The sequence below is a fragment of the Anoplolepis gracilipes genome, chromosome 6 (genome assembly GCF_047496725.1).
Source record: "Anoplolepis gracilipes chromosome 6, ASM4749672v1, whole genome shotgun sequence".
In the NCBI taxonomy this organism is placed as follows: Eukaryota; Metazoa; Arthropoda; class Insecta; order Hymenoptera; family Formicidae; genus Anoplolepis; species Anoplolepis gracilipes.
Window position 1 is genome coordinate 5,873,984 of NC_132975.1, and position 21,912 is coordinate 5,895,895.

The 21,912-nt window shown below is 38.6% G+C and overlaps 1 protein-coding gene across 6 annotated transcripts in view; it reads left to right on the forward strand.

Moving 5' to 3' along the window:
* Positions 1-21,912, forward strand: part of LOC140666545 (uncharacterized) — a 92,092-nt gene that overhangs the window by 58,829 nt on the left and 11,351 nt on the right. For 3 of the 6 annotated variants that reach the window (XM_072893830.1, XM_072893831.1, XM_072893829.1), the window contains exon 4: positions 28-141. In XM_072893830.1, coding sequence (XP_072749931.1) covers positions 28-141 — 114 coding nt within the window. Of the gene's footprint in view, positions 1-27; positions 142-17,380; positions 17,672-18,478; positions 18,671-21,912 lie in introns of those variants that run through there. The other 3 variants (XM_072893832.1, XM_072893833.1, XM_072893834.1) reach the window with 3 other exon arrangements.

A 21,912-nucleotide genomic window follows, 5' to 3' on the forward strand; every position in this document is an offset into this window, starting at 1 on the left:
CTCTTCCTCTTTTTATCTTTTATCTAGAAGAAAAAGTGGTCCTTCAGGTCGATCAGCTTTAGCAAGAAGGATAAGACTAAGCCGAGCCGCGAGGAGGCGCCCAAGAATGGAGACGTCACCAAGGAGGAGCCGCTTGCAGAGGTAAGTCAAGAATTATGCATTTGTACGATTACTAGTAGCGATAACACATACTTACAAGATAAAATACAGACGGCTGTTCAAAAATAAACGGAGGAAAATATTTTAATGTTATTACTTTATTGCTGCGGAATATTGTAAAACTCGTTATTTCTTTTTTGCAAATAGCGAGACTACATTTGCATATAAAATACATATACCTTTTTTATTATTGTTTATATAACATGTTGGAGAATGTTTTGCTAAAAAATATTCGAAAACGAAACATTATTTAGAAGAAATATTATTCATAATTTGATTCTCGATAACAAAAATTGGATAAGTCATTTCTCTAGTAAATTTCAAATATCTATGCGCTTGCGTGTATTTTCACACAAATAATTATCGTATGTATGCAGCGAGTTCCAATTTTGCTCGAGCTAATAGCCTCTTTTTATCGTATAATGACGCATAGCAGCGTTTGTTCGAAAAACAAAGTAGTTGTTTTCAATTTCGGTCAATATACATATTGTCGCTCCTGTTATCGATGACGAATCAATTTGCGCGACATACGGTTACGTAACACGCTTCAATAACGTTTTTACGGCTCGTTACCGTTGGGAATGAAATGTCCGCTTCGATTGATCCTCGTGAAACAGATATTGCACTCACACTGACATAAGACAAGTTTCAGAACAAGGTAGCGTAAAGTAAATGCATGTGTGTCTATATATGTATATACGCGATCGAAACACGAGAAAAACGGCAATGAATATCTCGTCGTGACCCCGTTCCAGCTTCCTCGATCGTTTACCCGATCGAATAATCGATCTAGCCGGTTGTGTCGAAAAAGTCTCGGTCCAATAACGACCCGTGTTTGGTCAAGCATCAATGTTTCGTGTTTCCCTTGAGGTTCGTGCCGCACGGGGAGATAATCGCCAACGACCACGCGATAGCCGTCACGGATCGAGGGCTCTCGGACGGTGCTTAATTGGCGTCTAAGAATGTCCGATAAATCTCCAAGGCACTGGCGATTTATCGGAAGTTTATTCGGTAAAAATGATGGACTGCGATGCTCGCGTTAACAAAGTTATTTGTTAGTACCGGCTTGAGATTTCTCTGCGTGTTTATCGCCTGACAGGGGAGGAAGGAAGGAAGGAGGGTAAGAGCTCCTCGATATCCCCATATCGCATCATTGTCGCGCGTGGAAATGATGTAGTATTATATACGGTGCACATTATACATGTGCCTCGTGATACTGGCGTGGCGGCCATTACAACGGCGCGACGGGCTTTTCACGAGCTCCGTGAATGATGGAGCTCACTTTGTAGACGTTATTATTAATCTTCGTCGAGCGCGCGGCTTAACAAGCTATTCCACGTTACATACGCTTTATACTTCGATCAGCGCGATTATATCGGGCTATATAGATTGGCGATGATCGCGCAGGAATATATCAAGACTTTATCGGCAGCTTAATTGGACTGCTCATTTCCAATAGAAATTAGGAATATAACGAGTTTATTATACACAATACGATAGAGACATGAGAGCATAGTCTAATCATAAAGATCTTGCCTTTCATTCAATTCATAGAAAGGAATTTTTTTGACAAATTAGAAAAATTAGAATGGAGATCTTGCGTGTATCTAGAGATCGGATATCGCGATATCTAATTTAAAGAGGTCGATAGCGTTCGCTTTGCAATGTATCGAGTTGCTGCATCGAAAGCTCACCGAACGTTTAATTATCCCGAGGTAGCAATGAATCTCGTTGTCTTGCAGGGACCAACCGTTGCAGTCGCTCGCAATAAATCCACTTGCTGGCGGATGTATAATAAGTAGCGACTCTAAGCTCTCTCGCCTTTCTCTCCCGCATTTCTTTCTCTTCCTTGTTTTCTCTATCTCTCTTTCTCTCTCTCTCTTTCTCTTTCCTCGTCTTATCTCGCTCTCAAGAGCCAGCCGCGTGTAGGCGAAATCTTGCGACGGCTGATCCTCCCGTTTCCTTTACCACCACCATCCGTTCTCCTCGTCTTCCTCTGCCTGTTGGCAGTGCGGCTGCACTCGCGTGTACTTGTCGTGGGCTCCTTTTCCTCCGTCGCCGCGACCTCGGCGCGACAGAAAGAGAGTGGGAAGAGAGGAGAACAGCCGCGTGACTCATCTCTCCGGTTCGTCGTACCTCCGCGAGTTTTGTGATAGGCCGTCGTGGAAAACCGGCTCTCCTCGACGCGCGTGGCTAAATTATCCCCCGCCGGCTGTCTGCCTGGCTTCTCGTTGCAGCCTCCGGCTTTGGCTCTCGTGCGTTCCGCCAGATACCTGTCCGTCGTTTATATCGATCATTTATTTAAACCATTGCCAATGGCTCTATATTAATCCGAGACTTTTATCAAATATATGATAATTTTGTAGAGTTGTCGAAAATTTGCGCAATCGTTGCCCATGTCATAAAATCACCATTATTCCCTCATGTTATCAATCGGTTCGATGAAAGCAGGAATTCCAAATCATTAGAAGTCCCTCGATCATGTCGGGGTATAGGAACGTAGCTATCGACTTCATTAGCATTGTTGCGTTATTTATAAACCCTATCTTGCGGTACTTTTCGCTTTATCGACAGACTATCGGCGTATCATTTTTACGTCCGTTCCCGGCGGTCATTTATCATCGCGAGTGATGGATACGGTCGTATCATTCGGACAGTTGAAAACACGCATTCTCCATAACGCGAGATGGACCGGGATGTCCCTTGCTCTTACAGAAGAATTCCAGATATTTATAAGCAACTATCGTTTTGTTGCTTACGTTGCTAACGCAACCTTGATGAACCGAGTGCAGCTTCTACCCCTATTCGTTGTACTTGTTGTCTGTGCTTTAAGCGAGTTCAGCGAACTTTTATCCTCTAGTTAATAATTAGATAAGACAATTATTCGGGATGATAATTTTTGATACCGATACCTGTTGCGACACGCTAAGTCGAGAATGTCTCTCGTTATCATCGTACAACCTTCGAGTCATCGAGCCAGTCTGGCGGGCTTCGCATTCAGCCGCGACTTTCACTCCCTTCGAACGGCCCGGCATTCCGGAGTCATTAAGGAATTACGAGTATAGTAGCGTGTATTCGCGCCATGCGCGCCTCGTAATAGCGAGATGTCATTGTCGAGCGTGTTATGACACGGGCGACTGTGCGCTGATGCAGAGCCTTATTGCTTTTGCCGACTCATTTATCCATTTCGCGTTCAAGGAGCGCGGATTAGAATTTTTCTCGAGTAATTAAATGGGGGGGGGGGGGGGAGAAATGTACAATCTTCGAAGAAATGTCTTTTCGAGACGTCACCGACGTTTTAATAATGGTCGCCTTTTTACGACGAATAATGTAAAACGTTGCTTGCTGGTATCTGGTATTTTGATTAGCACGATGATGAAATAGGTTTTTCAAATTGCTTTTCGCGATGCAAAATTATTCGAGATGATCGAGATTGGATTTTTTTTCGTTGCATAGTTTTAATTCCACGTTTTTCTTCCTTTTTCCACTATGTTTGTTTCGCCTCAATTGGCGGCGAAATTTTCAATTCAAGGCAATTAACTCTTAATTCTCCTAAATTGTCTCTTCACGCATTCTTATGTCGGCGAGGCGTCTAAAGCTTCTCCGGTATTTGTCACATCTTCATCGCCACCACTGTTCGCGGTGAAAAAAGAAGCGGCAATGTAATTGTATTACTTAACGTTCCACAAAAATTAATTTAAAACCAAGTATCTGTCATGAACGGAATGTCAGGATAAAAAAATAATGTAATTAGAGAGAATAGCGAGTTAAATAGCGAATTGATGAAGTAATCGCTTTGCGAAAAACATTCCGTCTTTATTTAACGAGAGGCTAACTTAATCATTTAGTCAATCATCGATTTATTGACGCAAGCACTCAATATTCCATTGACATCCTCAAGTGAAGAAAAAAAATTTTATTTCTTTACGGGTGTGTACAGTCTATAACAAACGGATTCTTAATTAAATTTTTAAGCGCGTGAACGTTTTTACTTACACAGTTTTGTTAATTATTTAAGTTATTTTTGCTCTATAAAATTTAATTAATAATTTTGTTTACCAAAGCTATTTTCGCCCTGGACAAAAGCAATAATATATATATATTAAATATTCCTTCGATAAATTTATCCTCTTGCTGTTTTCTCGCGGTCGATTACCTCGTTCTCCCCCTTCTCGAACCTGGTGTCGCGACTCGGACTTGCGTGTGTGGCGCTTTTTTGCAGACGCGCGCCTCGTGACGCGAAATGGAAATGGGAGTGGTGTGTGCGTGTTTCGAAGGATACTTTCGTTCGAACCTTAGGGAATATCATGGCGATTGGATAAAAGCGTTTTCTGATCGATCGTATCGCGTTTTTGCGCAATGCAACGTCGCTGATTATTTCATAATACCGATAACGCGATCGAAATCGCGTGTAATGTCGCTAATGTCGAAATTCGGTCACGACTCTGGCCAATTTTCTTTTAACAGTCAATGTGATATATCTGACGAGGGAAATCGGTACACATGCGTACCGGTCAGTAAACGTGTCTACGCTTCTGTCATTGTGTTTGCTACAACAGCACGGTTCAATGGCCCAAACTTCCCGGATATACTTACCTGCGGTGCGCTACTTTCGTCGCGAAAAAAGAACCGTGTCGGGACGTGTCCGATGTACATATTAGAATGGAGAAAGATGAAAGATTTACGTGACAATGAATTATGCAGGATTAAGAAACATTCGGTAAATTTACATCGATTGCGTGTATAATTGCAGAAAAATGTACGCACACGTTCTTCTTCATTTCATGTCCATTTCCTCCCACGTGGTCTTTTACTCGCCGTTACGTACTTATTTATGATCGCGTAAAATCTTAAAGGCGAATGCGATGAGAGAAAAGGGAGCGGGAATAAAAACGAGCAGAGCGAGAAGAGAGGCCGATTAAACAAATTTATATCGCCGTGTGAATTACAACGCTGGGCGGATGATAAATATCGCGCCCATGTATTTTTAGCCGGACCGGACCGCGCCCTTATCGTGGTCGCATTGCGATTATGTGGATAACGACGTTAACGAATCAGACGTGGTGGAGTGGACGAACGCTCGATTGAATTCATTAATCCAACTCTCGCGATGAGAAGACTCGCGCGTTTGTGACAATTAGTCTCCGGCTATTATTATCATTCGTATAACAGCGATCTTGTTTTCGGTTATTGACAAATGTAGCTCTCGTTATTAGCTTTAATACGATATGTAATCTGAAATAAATTCTGTAATAAAATGACTTTTTGAATATCTAACATAAAATGATGTTCATAAATAGAAATTAAATATTATTTATTTGTTTTAACGTCGCGACTGATTAGTTGGTTTCTCTTTTTATCTCTTTTAGCTTTTACGAAGAACTCAATTTGAGATTTTTTCTACAAAGTATTCAGTTTGAATTTATAGTCTACGAAGACCTATTCTCCTGATTCTCACGGTTGCAAAGAAGTTGCAGTTTCCGAACAATAGTTTCTATGTTCGATGAGACGATTTACATAGATTCAGATCTTCTCTAACATAGTTTGTGAGATGAATTCTTTTTTACCAAGTAAATATCTCATGAATATGATGTTTTTGACACCCCTCGCGTATTCTAGGGTGCGGTCGTACAATTCATTCTTTATTCGTTCCTCGAACTATGACCAACAATGTGACTTTATTGTATGGCGTCCGAGATATTAATTAGTATCGTGCGATGTGTGTGTGTGTATGTGTGTGTGTAGACTAGTAAAAATAGGGTATGGATTAAAAAGTACAGGGGATCGATAGCGATTTCGTGAGCTTAGGTTGCCTTTGCGTGATTCACCCTTCGAAGGAAAGAAAACACCTGTGCGAGGGTTAAGACCCAACTGTGTATGAGTGGAGAAAAGACTTTGTTTCAGTCTGTGTTCCGGCTCTCGAACACAAAGCTTTGCTTCTTTTCATTTTCTTTCTTTTTTTTTTAGTAATACCCACGTGAAGTTGACGAACATGTAGTGTGCAAGTTCGATGCATTCATAGGATTCATTGTATGCGTACTTTATTTTTGAACGGAATAGTATAAAAGGTCGGCGCGTACATATTTCTTTGAGCTGAAACGAAGCAGAAAATTGCAATGCGTATTTTAATGAAAAATAAAATATATCTCTCTTTACGAACTTACAGAACGTGAATATTGGATTTCAAGTTTAATTAAAAAAATGTGTTCTAAAAAAATTCTTAATTATTTTTTTCAATTATTGCGAACGATAGTAGGACGAGTCTTTTTTATGTGTTAAAAAATTATTGCAATTTTTTCTGCAATATATAAAGCTTTCAATGCATAAAATTTCGTTTTACTGCGACATTCGCGTAAGAAAATTTGCCGCGATATGACAAGACACGACGACGCTGCAGGGTCCGGTAAAACCTGTAAACCTGTCAATGTCACAGCGTTGCACATGCAACGATGCGTGCATGTGCAGTTTCGTCGATACACCGAGAGAGTAAATCCGTTACGACAGAGAGTGGCGGCGATTCAAGTGCTGAAAACCGGTTTCGTATGCGTTGCGGTAGTGTCCCGCTCGGTTCGATTTCATTCCTAATGGATCCCGATGAAATTCATCCCACGGTTCTTCGGGTTCTTCGTGTTGCACGCGTATATCTGTCGGCTCGGTTTTATGCTCGCACCTCTGTGCGAAACGGCACTTCCTCGTTCTTCGGCATCTGCAATTCCTCTATGGATGTATTATTTGAAAGTTAAAATAATTTTTTTTTTTTTTTTTTTTTTTCAACCGTTAAATACACAGGGTTGAAACAGAGGAGAATTGTTTGTGCAAGTATCGAGTTTGAAGTATACTTTATCGTTCTCTTCGCTCAATCCTCGTTCCTGTTGAATTCGCAGCGACAAAATAAGGACGCGCGACGTGACGTCGTGTAACGCGCCGACATCCGAAAGGTGTTCTTACGTTTTGCCAATCGCGTTTCGTCTCTAGCTTTACGCGTTCTGCTTCTGACGCAATGCGACAGGTGGAATGAAAACTCGAATGAAAAGCCCTGAGACTCTCTCGCGCAGATTCACCTCGGTGGAGACGAAATACAGTGCGTTTCGATCGATTCGACGTGTCGCGTCCAACTTTTTTTCTTTTTCGTGACTTCCACGGATATCCTGAAGACGTTCAAAGTGATACGGTACGATTTCTTACATTCTTCCTACTTTTTTTTTTTTTTTTTTTTTTTGCTAAGAGTTACCTTCCGACCATCATTCATGATAATGCTCGGCCCGCCAATTCCGTCAAACTTGGTGAAAAATTGTTCAAGTATTTAAATTCTACTTTCTATCTAAGGACTTCTCGGCGTTGAACGAAGAAAAGTTTTCTAGGTAAATTCTTGTAACCGCGCGTCTCAACTTTTGATCGCAGAAATTAAACGAGCAAACTGTTTTCTCGTGCAGCAATGAAGGAAAGTTTTTCTACGCGAAGTAAACGGCTTAATGTTCCGTTCATCATGTCCATGAATTGATTGAATATCAAAAGCTACACGTTGATATTACCAACTCGCACGTGCATCTGTGTACTCACCGAATTTCAAGAGACGCTTAACGAATCGGAAAAGGTGGAAAGTTAACAAGGCACACAAAGTTAGCAGGACTCTCTCCTCTTTAACGATCACTTTTCAACGCTCGGGAACGAACATGGCGCGTACTCGATTGAAATTCCGTTAAAAAAAACCCTGATGTAGAGGAGAAACGGAAAAGGAACTTGAAGAAGGGTCCGCGGCTTTTTACATTGTGACGGGACACAAAAGAGGTTCACGATCGTTCAAAGGACCTATGGGCTCTCGACCCCTTCGATGATACGCGCGTGAAAGACGCACGCCAATGGTCTCCTTTTCCACGTTCAACATTTTTTTTTATCCTGAAATTCACGTTAGGCTCACGTTACGAAGTCAGAGCGATCGAATAAATTTGTGAAAAATATTCTTTGATGTTTGATTCCGTAGACTTTTAATCTCAGTACATCAATTTTATTCATAAAAAGTGTTTCGAAACGTTTAACGTAATATTTTTATTGTCTACTGAACAATCTGAGAATTTAAATTGTCAATTGACAGTTTTATGTACAATGTAATGTTGCTAAATAATTTTAATTTCTAATCGAATAATTCTGATAGCGCAGAATTGTCTTATCATTTCCCATGTCTTCTTCATTATCATCGAAACAAAAAATCTCGAAATGTTTAATTCAGAAGAGAGGATCTCTCGCGATTTCAAAAATTAGAAGCTTGACATTATCTCGTTCCTTTTTGTATTCTGCCTTTTGTTGTCCGATTGCCTTACTTCACTAATGGAGAAAATAATACGCAATTACAAGCTAATCAGACTCGAGAAGTGCTTGGCGAACGGCCAGAACTGTCGAAGGCTCTTCTCTTGCACGTGTCTAAAAGCCATCCGGAGGTTGTTCGGATTAAACGGATTATCTGGAGAACCTGTTATCGATGGTGAACGGTTCATTTTGCTATTTTCTCTAGTCGATCGTATCCCGCATTGTAATTGGAAAAATCTGTTGCTCGTCTAAACGGAAATTTCTAAAAAGATTATTACCTAGAAAACATGGGTGTGACGAAAGATAATAATTTTCTTGTTAAATTGTGATCAGGTTTTTATCAAATGTACACAATAGAAATATTTTTTATAAATTTCTTTTTTTTTTTAACGTTTGCTTTTTTATAATAACGTTACTTCAGCGATCATTATATATAGAGAATATTAATTTCCGTTCAAGACAGGATGTTTCCGCGTACTTCTATGGCGTTTTCGTCGGCGTGACAAGACGCCGTTCATCGATGGCTGTAATCTTACGGCCAGTCTTCCTGTCAAATATTGGTCTAGTCATAGTTCACTCTTTTCGTCGTTGCACAACTGATAACGAGACGGCCGGTCAACAGAGGAAAAATTCCGATTCTCGTTTATCGTTAAAAATCCAACAGAACGAAACGTTTACTTTTTGAACTTTTATTAAAAATTTATTCTAAATAGAGAAATTAGTTCTGTATAATATAAATCAATATATTATGTGTATTAGATTGAAAAATTTATATCAAACTGTTGATTTTCCGAATTTTCGAAATTTCTTCTTCAAAATGATTGAACGATTTGAAAATAAATACGGCCATATCTTTTTATTTTATATCGAAGCACATGTGTTTTTTTAGTGAAACACTATATGATGTAAATGGGACGATCGAAAGCAGGCGGTTGTAAAAGATGTGTTTCCTTTAGGGAAGGTAATCAAATGTATCTTTCCTAGAGCAGTGAGAAAAAAAAAAAGAGAAAGGAACTACTCACCGCTCTCACCATAAGCCACGAAGGAGCTTCATATTTTGATGAAAGAGCCGATATTTCTCTTGCCGGTGACTCCAATTTACTCTCGTAACGATACCGGAAGATGGGGTGGGGACCGAGGGGGACGAGAAACGAGGAAATAAATGCGCGCCGCGCCGTTGTAAACCAGGAAAACTAATTTTGCAAATGCGCGAGAGAAATATATCTACGTTCATAAATAGATTGATATCGCCGAGCATAATGAAAAATGCATTGTTTGTTGTCACTACTTTTTATTCGTCAAATGTAATGAGTGGAAGAAAACTAGCACCCGCTCCATTCCGTTTCTCATTTGTTATTAATCCCAATATTTAAATTTAACCGAAGTGTGTCAGTTTAAAGATCTTGACAGATCTTATTTATTATAAAGGAAAACGTGTCCGTTGATATATGCGTTAATTTAAAACGACTCGCGATTCTCTTGCTTGTCTTTACATTTCAAGTACTACTACCTCTCTTATGCTTCTTATGTTGGTTTCTTGGCATTCTTTAATGACCAATACATCAATGACAGTACTGATAAAAATGAATTTTATGAACATGTGACATTATATACTGGGCTCATATAAAACAAGCATAAAAACATATTACGAAAATCAGAGATGATTTATACGCGTCGTATGTAAAGTCTTTTTTTATCTTACATATCTTAAAAATATATTAAATATTTATGAATGACATCAAACTGCGGAACGATTTTTCTTTAATCGAGTTTTAGTTGATAATGGTTTTTTTCGATATTACTTTAGCTTAATCAATTTCTAATTTTTGGTAAAAATGGAATAGAAAAAAATTTGTTAAAACGATGATGTAAAAGATTAATTAAAATATGTATTCGATTTTTAAAAATTAAATTAACCTCGTTGTTCTTGTTTTTCAAGTTCGATGAGGGGAGCAAGTTATAAAACTATAATATTAAAAATATAATATTTAATTTACCTGAAATTAATTTTTACTTAACTACAATATATTACAAGCAGCAATTTTTTTTTAAATTACATCGCGTTGAAAAGCGAGATAGTCGAGAACTCTACTATCACACTTTGCACAGCGTTGTTTTGTAGCATGTCGTTGCCATCGTTGCGAGACCCCGCGGCGCCGACATACTCATTTTCGCGCGTGCATGCTTCGCGAGGGAGGGTCCCGAGGGGGGAACAAATCCGCCGGGCGATCGCGTGCGAATCGCGATCTAAAATCCGCGGTGGCGAATTTCCGCACCCAGTTTGTGACGCCCACTCGTCCCTTCAGATTTGGGCGTCGTCGTCGTCGTGGCCGCCACCGCCACCGCCACCGCCGCCGTCGTCTAGTATCGAGCGTCCCGACGCCGGGACGCTCGGAGCTGTTGCTATGCCGACCGACGGGGCTACCGGGGCTTTTCGTATTCGCGGGCCGTGTCGCTGCGAGGTTCGATCTGCTCTCGTGTATGAACAAGAGAGTCAATGTCGAACCGCTTTGTGTTGTGCTGGCATATCAATTAAATTATAAGAGAAAGAATTAAAATTTTTCGAAATTACAATTTTGAAGCAGATCTGACAGCATATTTGTTTTAAATATTAAAAATCTCTCTTCTCTGTGATAATTGCATAGTATGCTCGCAAAGTTTTTTTCTTGAAAATTTTCCCTCCTATATAAGAGACATGTGGTGCAAGATTCAATATTCTCTATATTTTCGCGCACCATATTTTCCTTAAACGTCGTATAAACATCGTGTGTGGTGGTCGGATTTAAGGATGGCAAGCGAGCGCGCGAGCTAAGCCGGCATTACTGCATTTTACGAGCGTTGTTACGAGAAGCGCGAGATATTTTTGCAACTCAAAGTCCGTGGAAAATGCACGTCCGTGAATGATATCGTCATATGAGATTCCGCTTTTTATTTGTAAACGCGGAAGTGCAGTCGGGTAATGGGAACGGCCTTTACGTGGCTTTTATGTGTCCGCGATTCAGCTCTAATCATCAGCACGCTAGTAAAGATCTCTGCGTCTTTACATTAGTGAGATAAAATTGCGCAGTTATACCGCACGTGATATTTCTCACAATTTGTAATAATTATCGATTAACGTTGCAAACTAATTACGTATCACGAATGTCGCGGTTAATAGGCTTAGCTGTAATCAGAATTACAGTTCGACACCTGCGCATACGTAAACAAGATATTACACGTGCGGTTTGAAAGCGATCTCGCATACAATGAATGTCATAATAATAGCAATATCAACAATAGCCACAATTTGGGAGATTCGCTGTTAATAACTGTTAATTAATTTTCTCCCATCACACACATGACAGAATGGAATTGTGCTCTGTCGCACGACTATAAAACACGCGGCAATAAATTCCCAGTCGCAGTTTCTGCAAAAAAAAAAAAAAAGATTGATGCTTTCGTGGCAAAGAAAAAACGCGCTTGTAGATCGAACGTTTGGTCTCATTAAAAGTTCGTCTGTTAATTGCGATCGGATGCGCCGTCCTGGCATCGTGCGATTTCCCAGGCAGAATTCTCTCTCGTCTGAAAGCCTCTAACGCGTTCATAAAGGTCGCGGGACATTGCACGTACCATGCGGTGGAGACACTTGATAACGAGTTTTCCATTCGAGTGATTTTTTTTCCTCTTATTCTCGCGCAGACACTCTCGGACACGCCACACCGCTGAAGGTCGAAACTGTGAAGGTCGACACTCTCGGAAACTCGTGTTTGCTTGAGTGATTCGTCCCCCCTCCTGAAACTGTCAAGCTTGGGAGCAGCAACTTGGAAACACGAATCTGGTCGTACTGGGCCCGTGAGATTTCGGTCGAAAACTCTGGTGGCTTTTTTTTGATCACTTCCTCTTCCTTCTTTTGTTTGATTTTTCATCACGAAATGGCTTATTCTCTTGCGTTCTGCGAAATTATAAATTATGGATTTTTATGGAAAGCGAAGGTGATGATGATGGTCCGCTTTCCAATTTGTTTTTATTAACTTTCGGCAATTTTCTTCTTCTCCATGTTAAATCGGAATGTGAAGTAGAAAATTGGACAACTCTTCACCGAACAGTAATTAACTGCCAGAAGAGGAAAACTTTGGTTGTTTCCCTTTTAACTTTCCTTCACGACCGAGATTACGTTTCGAGATTGCGGACAGAAGTTTACGAAATCCCTAGCTTTTTTCCCTATCTTCCTTTTATGCGGGAGTCGATTTTCGCGAGATAAAAATTCCGTTCGTAAATGTTCACATGCTCGTAAACGAGAGCGTATTTCTTTTTCAAGAGAAGACAAACGAGCGTGGCTTTTTTGCAGGAATTTATTAAAACTGTGAAATTTGTAGTTTTTACGAGGCTGGGGATTTCGAATTTTGTTGGAAATTTTCCACACTTATTATTTATTCTTTATACGGCAGTGACATGGCATTAATGAAGTATCGTCAAAGGAGCAGTTTGACGTTTCATCGTTTCTCGAGACTATCGTACTTCCTTTGAGAACCCGTATCACTGACCTCACGTTTGGAGATTACAAACGAAACTCTACTATAGCTATCGCAATCTTCTTTTTTCTTCGTTTGGTTTTTTGCTCATTCGAAGACTGAAGAAAACTCGTCGAATTGCGAATTTATGTCGGTAGATCACGACGGTCATCTTTCGCTCCAGTTCGCGCTTTATATCCATCCTCTTCACCCGCATCTCTCTCTCTCTCTCTCTCTCTCTCTCTCTCTCTCTCTCTCTCTTTTCGTTTTCTTCGCGTCAAACAGCCGCCATGGCTTTTTCGTTACAATTTCTGTACTTGAATCGATGAGCCCATTTCTGATCTCGGGAGTGAATTCTCCGAGATTGCCGGTCGTTACGCCGAGTTTCGCATTGCCGGAATATCGGTCGAACGAGATTTCCTGATTTTCCGCTACCGCAAATCCAACCCTTTTTGTCGGCAGACGATAGGAAGAATCCTTGTGTAATCCTAAACGCGAAATAAATGTTGATCTACGATGCGATTGTTTCTGCCTTATACATTTTATGCGGAGAGTTCTTTCTTGTTCGATTTATAATATTAAAATGAAATATTCTCCGTTTACATTATCTGTGAAAATATATGTGCTGATGAAGAATAAAAAGTAGATAGTCTCATTTTGATGCAAAATTTAAAGCATCATTTAGCAGAATACTTTTGCGGAATATCGATTCTCAGGCAATTTGGGTTAAGAGACTTCTTTTTTCTTCGAAGAAGACGGAGGTGATATAACATCTATGCAAAAGGATAAGTGAAGAATGGATGGTTCACTATTTACCGAAGTACATGCAGCTTTCAGTAGATATAGCGTCGCCGAGGGAACGTGCTCAGACGATGCAGTAGTGATTCTCAATTATGCAAGGTAGCTAGCCTCGACTACACGTAACTGAGATTTCGCACGTGCTGCAATGACCGTATTATCCGTGATTTTCGTAAGTTCTCCTAAAGGACGCGATTTCATTTCGGATAACGTGTACAGAATTATGATTGCTTGCTTATTTTATTATGCTTTTTCAAATAGAAGGAATATTCAATGAAAGTGTATTATATTTTATGCGCGTGAAAGGCTAAATAATTATAAAAATATTTGGGAAATATTCAAAAGAGAGAATTACGATCAGCACAATCATAATTTATGAGAAGGAAATTTGATTTAACATTTTTTCATTAACATTTCTTTGAAAAATGCATAGAACTTTTAGCTGATTAAAAGGATTGATTTTTTTCAAAAGATTGATTTTGATATATGTTTGTTATAATTGTGTCGAATTCTTACCTTCTTGACTATCACACGATTCTGTGCGGTAGAATTTCGCAGAATGACTTGTTATTTATTTATTTTGTCGCGTACACCCTTATTGCGTTTTGCAACCCTCTCGAACTATTACTGAAGAGAATGGATAAAGGGGTGAATATATGAGAATGCATGTAGCTTGCTTCACTCACAATCAGTCAGTATCATTGATAGCGACATTACCACCGTTACACCATGAAAATATGTTTGGTGGAGGAATATTTAACACCCATAGCGCACCCATAGAAATATATAATCGAGAATTAAATATTTCAATGCATTGTCGGATATTTTCAGAGAGTTTCACATTCGTGTTGAGATATAACAATGTATTTGGTAAATGGAAATATTTTTGTTTTTTTATTGGATTGATTGACAGCAAAGATAGGATAAAGAAAAGAATAACCGTTGATTAGTGGATTACAGCGAATCGAATGCATAGCACTACTGACATATTCGTTACTGTTGGCCCGCAGGGCATGATCGATATAACGCAACGGTACGAGCCGGGCGAGCAAGCTGAATTAACGAGTGAATATTGCAAGGAGATTTATGTATGATGCATTCCCCTCGCTGTTACAGGAAACAATTTGTTTCTCGTTGTTATTTCGGAAATATGCTCTTCCGATCCGAGATAACCGTTTGCACGTATGCGCTCTTGAAAAATTTCAGCTTCGAAATATTTCAACGCTTTCAGCGTAAATAGCATCGTACGTCATGATGTTATATAAAATATGAATATTTTTATATAACAAACTCCTCTCTCAATCTCTCTCTTAAATTTTAGATTCAGCTTATGTGCAAATAAAATCTGTCAAAAATATTACTTGTAACAATTTACATTTTTAACTTTTTATTTTGACTCAGAAAATTCTCCTAGAAAGTTTGCGGAGAGTAATGTAATGTAATGTAATGTAGAAGTAGCGTTTTCTTTTTCTTTCGGAAAGCAAGCCCAACCGGAAGATAGCGCTTATTCTGCCCTATTAACACATACGTCTTTCTTCGTTAACGTTAATTATTAAGTCGCTCATAATAAAGGATCATTATAGGAACGACTCCATCTGTCTAAATGCCCGCTTGATACGTGCGTAGGATGTCTCCGTTGGTAAGCTTCCTTTTTGTCTCGTCTAAGAATAATTCTGAGACTCGTAGTCGATGCTGCCGCCGACGATCCTGCGTGGAAGCTGCACCGGAAGAGCTTCTATTTCACGCGTTTATATATACTATACAAGATTCTCTTAAAAAATTCTAATTTTTTAACCTAAAGATTTCCGAATAATAATAGAATAATATTAGAATAGATTTTATCACAGTCTATTTTTATATGTGTGACCTGAATTTTTGACATTTAATATTCAGTATCTGCACAGCTGATTTATTGAAACAAATTTCGATGATGTGTACATATATACTTTGTCATAAAAAATACACACGAGCTTATCAAACTCTTTGCGAATTTTATTTATTGGGTTTATCGAGGTTATTCTGGTTATTTCAGTCATGATTTGATAAGAAATGCAACGGTGAGAGATAAATGATACGCACGCGTGTTTCCGCGAGAATCGCAAATTATGTTGCTAACTGTGAAAATTTCTTTACGACATCCGCGATTATTTTCGGCTTTCCGAGGTGCTCCCTTGTGTTCTCGAGTTTAATATCACTTGGCAAAAGCGGAACAATAAAGTCCACGATAAACTCTGTTGGATGCTGTCCAACTATTTCTACGACTGCGACCTTATCGCGATTCGCTTTCCCATAAATTGCAAAAAAGCGTGCGTCGATTGCATTTCAAAATGGAAACGAACGCTTGTTATTTCTAAGGCGCGCTGCTATTTGTATGAAAATCACGTGCAAGAAACATTTTTAAAATACATGCGTCATTTATCATGCAATGACGGTTTTATTACTGCAATACATTGAGATTACGTTGTTATTTGTTGCAAGCACATCCTCTCTTTTTGTTGTGATAATTCTATTTTTCTGACACGTGATAAATATAATCTGTAACATAAACACAAGGCAGAAACTTAAAAAATTTTATTGCAAACATTCTTTCAGCGATTTAGATATACAAATTTTTCGAAATAAAAAAAAAAAAAAAAAAGAATAGTCCATATATTCGAGAAATATTATTTGCAATTCATATATTCATAAAAGCCTATCTTGTTAATAAGAATAAAGATTTTGTCGCTAATAAAAAAAAGAAGAAGTGCATATTTCCGTCGTGGTTCCATCCGGTTCTGCTATTTAGCACTTCTATTTTTATTATCTTCCCGTCTCATGCAGCCAAGAATAGAAATACGCAGCGATTTTGCGGCGCAAATTTTTGTCCGTGGCAATGTATTGATTAGCAGCTGTGCGTTTCTAGGATAAATCGGATGTTTCTTTATATATACCTCTCTCTCTTCCTCTTTCTCTTTCATCCTTTTTCTTCTCTGATGATTGGCGACTACTTCGCTTTTCTTGCCAGACTGCACTTTGTTGCTCTTACATTGATGCTACGTGCGATCTCGGGAGGTCTCTCTTCCTAGTTTACTCACTACGTAGGTAGTGTGCTGCACGCCTTGGCTTTCCTTTCTCTTCATCCGAGTCTTCTACTTCTACTTTGTCGTCTCGCTTTGTGGCTGTCCATTATACAAAGACGTGGGTCAGCTTTCCTCATTTTCCTCTACTGATATCACTTCGGCGAATCTGACTCCAACATACACATATGTAAATACTAATACATGATCGTGTATATTCTCAAAATAGTTTATACGTTCAAATTGGATATTTGGCTAAAAAAGTAATATTTATAGAAAATTGTTTATCAATATAAAATATTATACATATATTTAACAATTTAAAATATCTTCATTTTTTTTTAAATTTATGTCACATGAATTTTGGATAATTAAATAATGAATCTCTGTATTTTTTTTTTTTTTTTTTAATTGTAAAAAGAATTTAAAACTTGATAGTTTCGTTTGCGATTTTATCTATTAAATATTTGACAAACTTAATATACAATACAATTATTGTGATAATAAATTAACATCAAGATTAGTTTGTTTTCTTATTAAAATATTTAAATATTCCGATGTGACTGACTCATAATTAGCATCTTAGTTCTTTAGTTACTTGCATAGTGCTTGCTAATGACTAACTCCTCTCGCGCGAGTTTCTTCGTTCTCTCTCTAGTTTTAAATGTGTGACTCTCTCTCTCTGTCTCTCTCTCTCTCTATCTATCTCTATCTCTCTCTTTTCTTACGCCAAGACGTGGGACGATCCTCTATATAAACCCTCATGAATCCGTAGCCTGGCCCAAGTAGTTCGCCAACGGCGAACAGTTCGTACGGATCTGTCTCTGTTGTTGTCATTTGTGTCTGTGCTCGCGTGTGAGAGAGGTAGTGTCACAATTATAATATTGTGAGGTATATATTCATACTGGACGATCGAGTTTCTTCTGGTGTTGGATTTCCTTATTAATATTTTGCAATTGTACATGTTTTTGTTAGACACAGAGTATTTGCAACATTTTATTTAAGATTAATATTTAAAAAGAATTATTATATTGTAATCGTTAGAAATAATTATTAATGAGTGATATATATATCGACGCATCATAAAAGTTTTTTATTTTATTTTAGTTTAGCAGTACAATTTTATGCTATGTAAATTGTGATTTTTTAAATAATTTGTACAATTAGACTTTCTCTACGTAGGATTAATTATTCACGTTTGGTGATTCGAGTCTATTAATAGCGAATGCTCTCTCTGAAGTCTCAGACTATACATAGATGCAGTCTCCAGTTTTCTAAATATAGACCGAAATATTCGTACGACGTATTTGGTAAAGCAAATGCGCGAGTTGAATATTATTCCAAGTGCTATATATATTTCACATTTAATAATATTTAAAGATATTTTACATTTTCGTTTATTTTCAAGATTTTCAATAATTTTCGAAACAAAACAAAACCAAATTTTTTATTATTAAATGCTTAATTATATAATTTCCAAACACTTGATGTATTTTATGTCGATAACAAATTATTAATTTATATTCTATTTTGCGTTACTTCAGGAATAGTTGCAAAAAGGGGGATGTATCATCCATTAATAATTATTTAGAAAAATATTGCAAGAATCTCGATCGTTCATTATAATTATTTTAATTGAAGAGATGAATATTTCGTGACGAATTTACAAGTTTATGAGTGCAGGATTAATTGAAGATTTGTCCCAAGATGGAATACGTCTTAAAGGCGGGGCGCAGTTTGGGCAGTGGCGTGTGTAGGGCAGCGGGTGCCCTCGCAAGGGGTACCCGAAGAATGTTAACTTACGTGCCACTGTTGGGCGTTACTGCAGTTCCAGTAGTTGCTCAGGCTACAAAACCAGTCACGGTACGGGATAGTAAATTTTCTTAATATTTATATTGAGAAGAAAAAAAATTTATCTGCTGATAACCATTTGATCTTTTAAAAATTCAATTTTTTTCTCGGAGAATTAAAACCTGCCTTAATTTAATACAATGATCGGAATGAACGTACGTGTTTAAAGTGGACAAATATCTGTCATGGTAAACCGACACTCTTGCGTTCGCGCGAGACGCAAATCGTACGAAAATAGTTCGCGCGAGGAACGCGAATGCGCGAGAGGAAAGCGGCAGAGAATGCTTTCGTGAGCCGAAGCTCATCGACGAAAATGTCAGCAGTGCCAGAGTCGCGTGGAAATAGTGAGTCATTTGAGTCCAAAGATCATAGCTCTCCCTTTTTAACACGCACATGCAGTGCTCCTTTTTTATTTCGCACAAGGTGCGATTGTATCAGCGGGAGTAATTTTAATTTTAATTAATTTTAATTTTACAATTTATTATAGCTAGTTTATTATCGATCTTTCCGAAGAGAAGAATTTTTGTTCGCTATCTTTTCCCTGACCTTTCTCAACAATATCGTTTTGAACTGCATTGGCTACGCATTATCAGTATCGAATTGGGATAAACCGGGCCCGGTTTTCATTAAAGGCGAATTTCAGTATTATGATAGCCCGCGGGGAAAAATGCAATTCATGCCCGGCCTGCGCTCAAAGCGCGCGTTAAATCCCTGATTAGCTATGAATTTCCAACGAGATTTATCGAAATTTATTATGACCATGTTCATCGGGCAGAAAACGGCGAGCGATTGTGCTCGCTGGTGCCGCAGGCAAGGTGCTGCAAGAGTAAATTATTATACTAAGCCGTTTTATCCGGATGAACATTATCTTCAAAGGCAGAAACTATCCCAGGAAGCCTTTTACTACTACGAGAGACTAGGAAAAAAAAAAACAGACGTTTGTAAAAAGAACAATTTGTAATCGCCAGATTTTTCAAAATTCAAATCGACAACCATTTTCATTGATAACTCTCTTGTTGCACAAATTGAAGGGTTCCAGTGCACGAATGAGATGATACGTCGTTGTTCTATAATTCATAAGATACACTTTGAATATAAAGTCTTACGTAAAGCAAGGCTTGTGAATTATGGACTCTGGGTGCCTCGTTCTTACTTCGAATGCTTCAATTACGATGGTACGAGGTGTAGATCTATGCATGAACAACGGATACGCTAAGAAGGCCTCTTGCTTTACCGCAAAGCATGAAACACGCGAGACGCCACGACCTAAAGAGCCGTTTATACGTCGGCTGCGAGCTGGCTTCTCGCGTCGGCTTTCGTGTCAGATTTCTATCTGCGCGGATTATTAACCGGCTTGTGAGAGTCGCGTGCCAAGTATCGCGAAAACGTTCAGCCGTCGCAAGGAAATTAGCGATTTCGCTCCTCGTTTGATGAAAAGATCAATCGCAACCGTATTATGTTATAAGCATATATCTAAAAGCATTTACTTGAAACGAGAGAATTTAATGCGGAACTTTATTGCAATATAATTTAATCGTGTTATATATGTTGTGTTATAATTAAATTTACTAACTTTGACATAAAAAAAAAAAAAAAAAAAAAATTAATGTGCAACATTTTTGTAAAATCTCAAATTATGCCGGTACGATACTCGGTGGGAAACGAACGTAAGTGGATCGTCGGATATCGATTATCGATTTATCTCGCAATCACATTAAATCAATGGCGAAATTGTCGTGCACGTCGTGGAAATGGTACGACGAGCATTTCGAAACGTTTCATATAGATGCGCAGATATAACCGAACAATGGACGGTTTCTCTCTCTCTTTCTTGATGACTATCGGTGTTTTTCGACATTCATATACATCGAATACACGCGTCTTTCTCTCTCTCTTTCTCGATCGCGTTTGTGCCGGTTGGTGCGGGCGATATTGCCAGCGAACATGCTCCGGTGAACCGGATAAATACCCATAATTTATATCTAGCGAAAGAATAGAGAAGTTAAAACAAACGATAGTTTGTTACTCGTGTATATCTCGCACCGTTTTTCAAACATTAATATCGATACATGGTGTGTATCGATAGTAAAAGGAACGACGATTGCGCGCACACGAAGCATGTCCGATGAACATGTCGTCGTTTGCCGGAACACCGTCGATACGTCAATGAATCTCTCTCGCAAAACACCTGCGAATCATTAGCGTAGCCATTGTCTAAGTCACGCTCGTTAAATATGCCGAGATTACTTCCGGAACGCCGATGGAGCAATTGCTATTATGTTTTCTATTTTCGTCCCGCAAAACCATCGGATTTCGTTTTAAAAGCACTTATATTGCAGCGACTTTAGAATTTATTTTTATGAAAATTTGATAGATTTTTTTTGTAATGAAATTGTTAATCTGCAACATTAATGCCCCGAAAAAGTTTACCGTTGCTAAAATGTAACTGGATGTATATCGAAGTGACAGGATGTTGACAGTCGTTAACGCGATTATTTCAACGAGTCACGTTACTCTAGCTAATTTTTTCCCAAACAGGAAATTGATTTCGGTATCGGTGAGTGCCAGCTGTCCTGGTGCCGATGGTAGATAGGATAATTCGCACGGTTGAATGAACATGACACGATATTGCAATTTTACGTGTATTACTAAAAGAATTTTTCCAATTCTTTTTTTACGATTTTGATGAAAAAAATTTGCAAAAGAAAAAAACATAACTATGACATGTATTTTTGTTTAGGTTGATGCTTAAATTTCAGGAATAAAAAAAAAATAATTCAAAGCTTGAAGGTATTTTTCTAAAATACATGATTTTAAACGAGTTTTCGATGAGCGGTTCTTCAATATTTATAGACATCAAATAGACATCGATCGAATTTTATCGAAATCGGAGGGTGAAGATTTGCGGACATTTTGTTGTGAGGGATAGCATGTTGGTTACCGAGGGTCGTTCGAGATAGGCATTTGCGAGCAAGAGCTAATGCATTTCTAATGTTCCTCGCTAGGGTATAAAAGTTACAGGCACTTGGTCGGCTCTTTCGAGCGAGCCCGGCATTTCGTGCTCATTCACGACTGTTTTACAGGACGATCAAAAATTTAGCGTGTCCGTCAGCGAAATTAACTCACTTTCGTCCCTCGGAAACGCGTTTAGCCTGTAATGTTAATGGCGCAATTATAAACGGTACTTTCCGGTGAATTCGTTGCAAATTGATACGTATTACTGCATCTTCTGACGACATTGAAAGATAAATAAC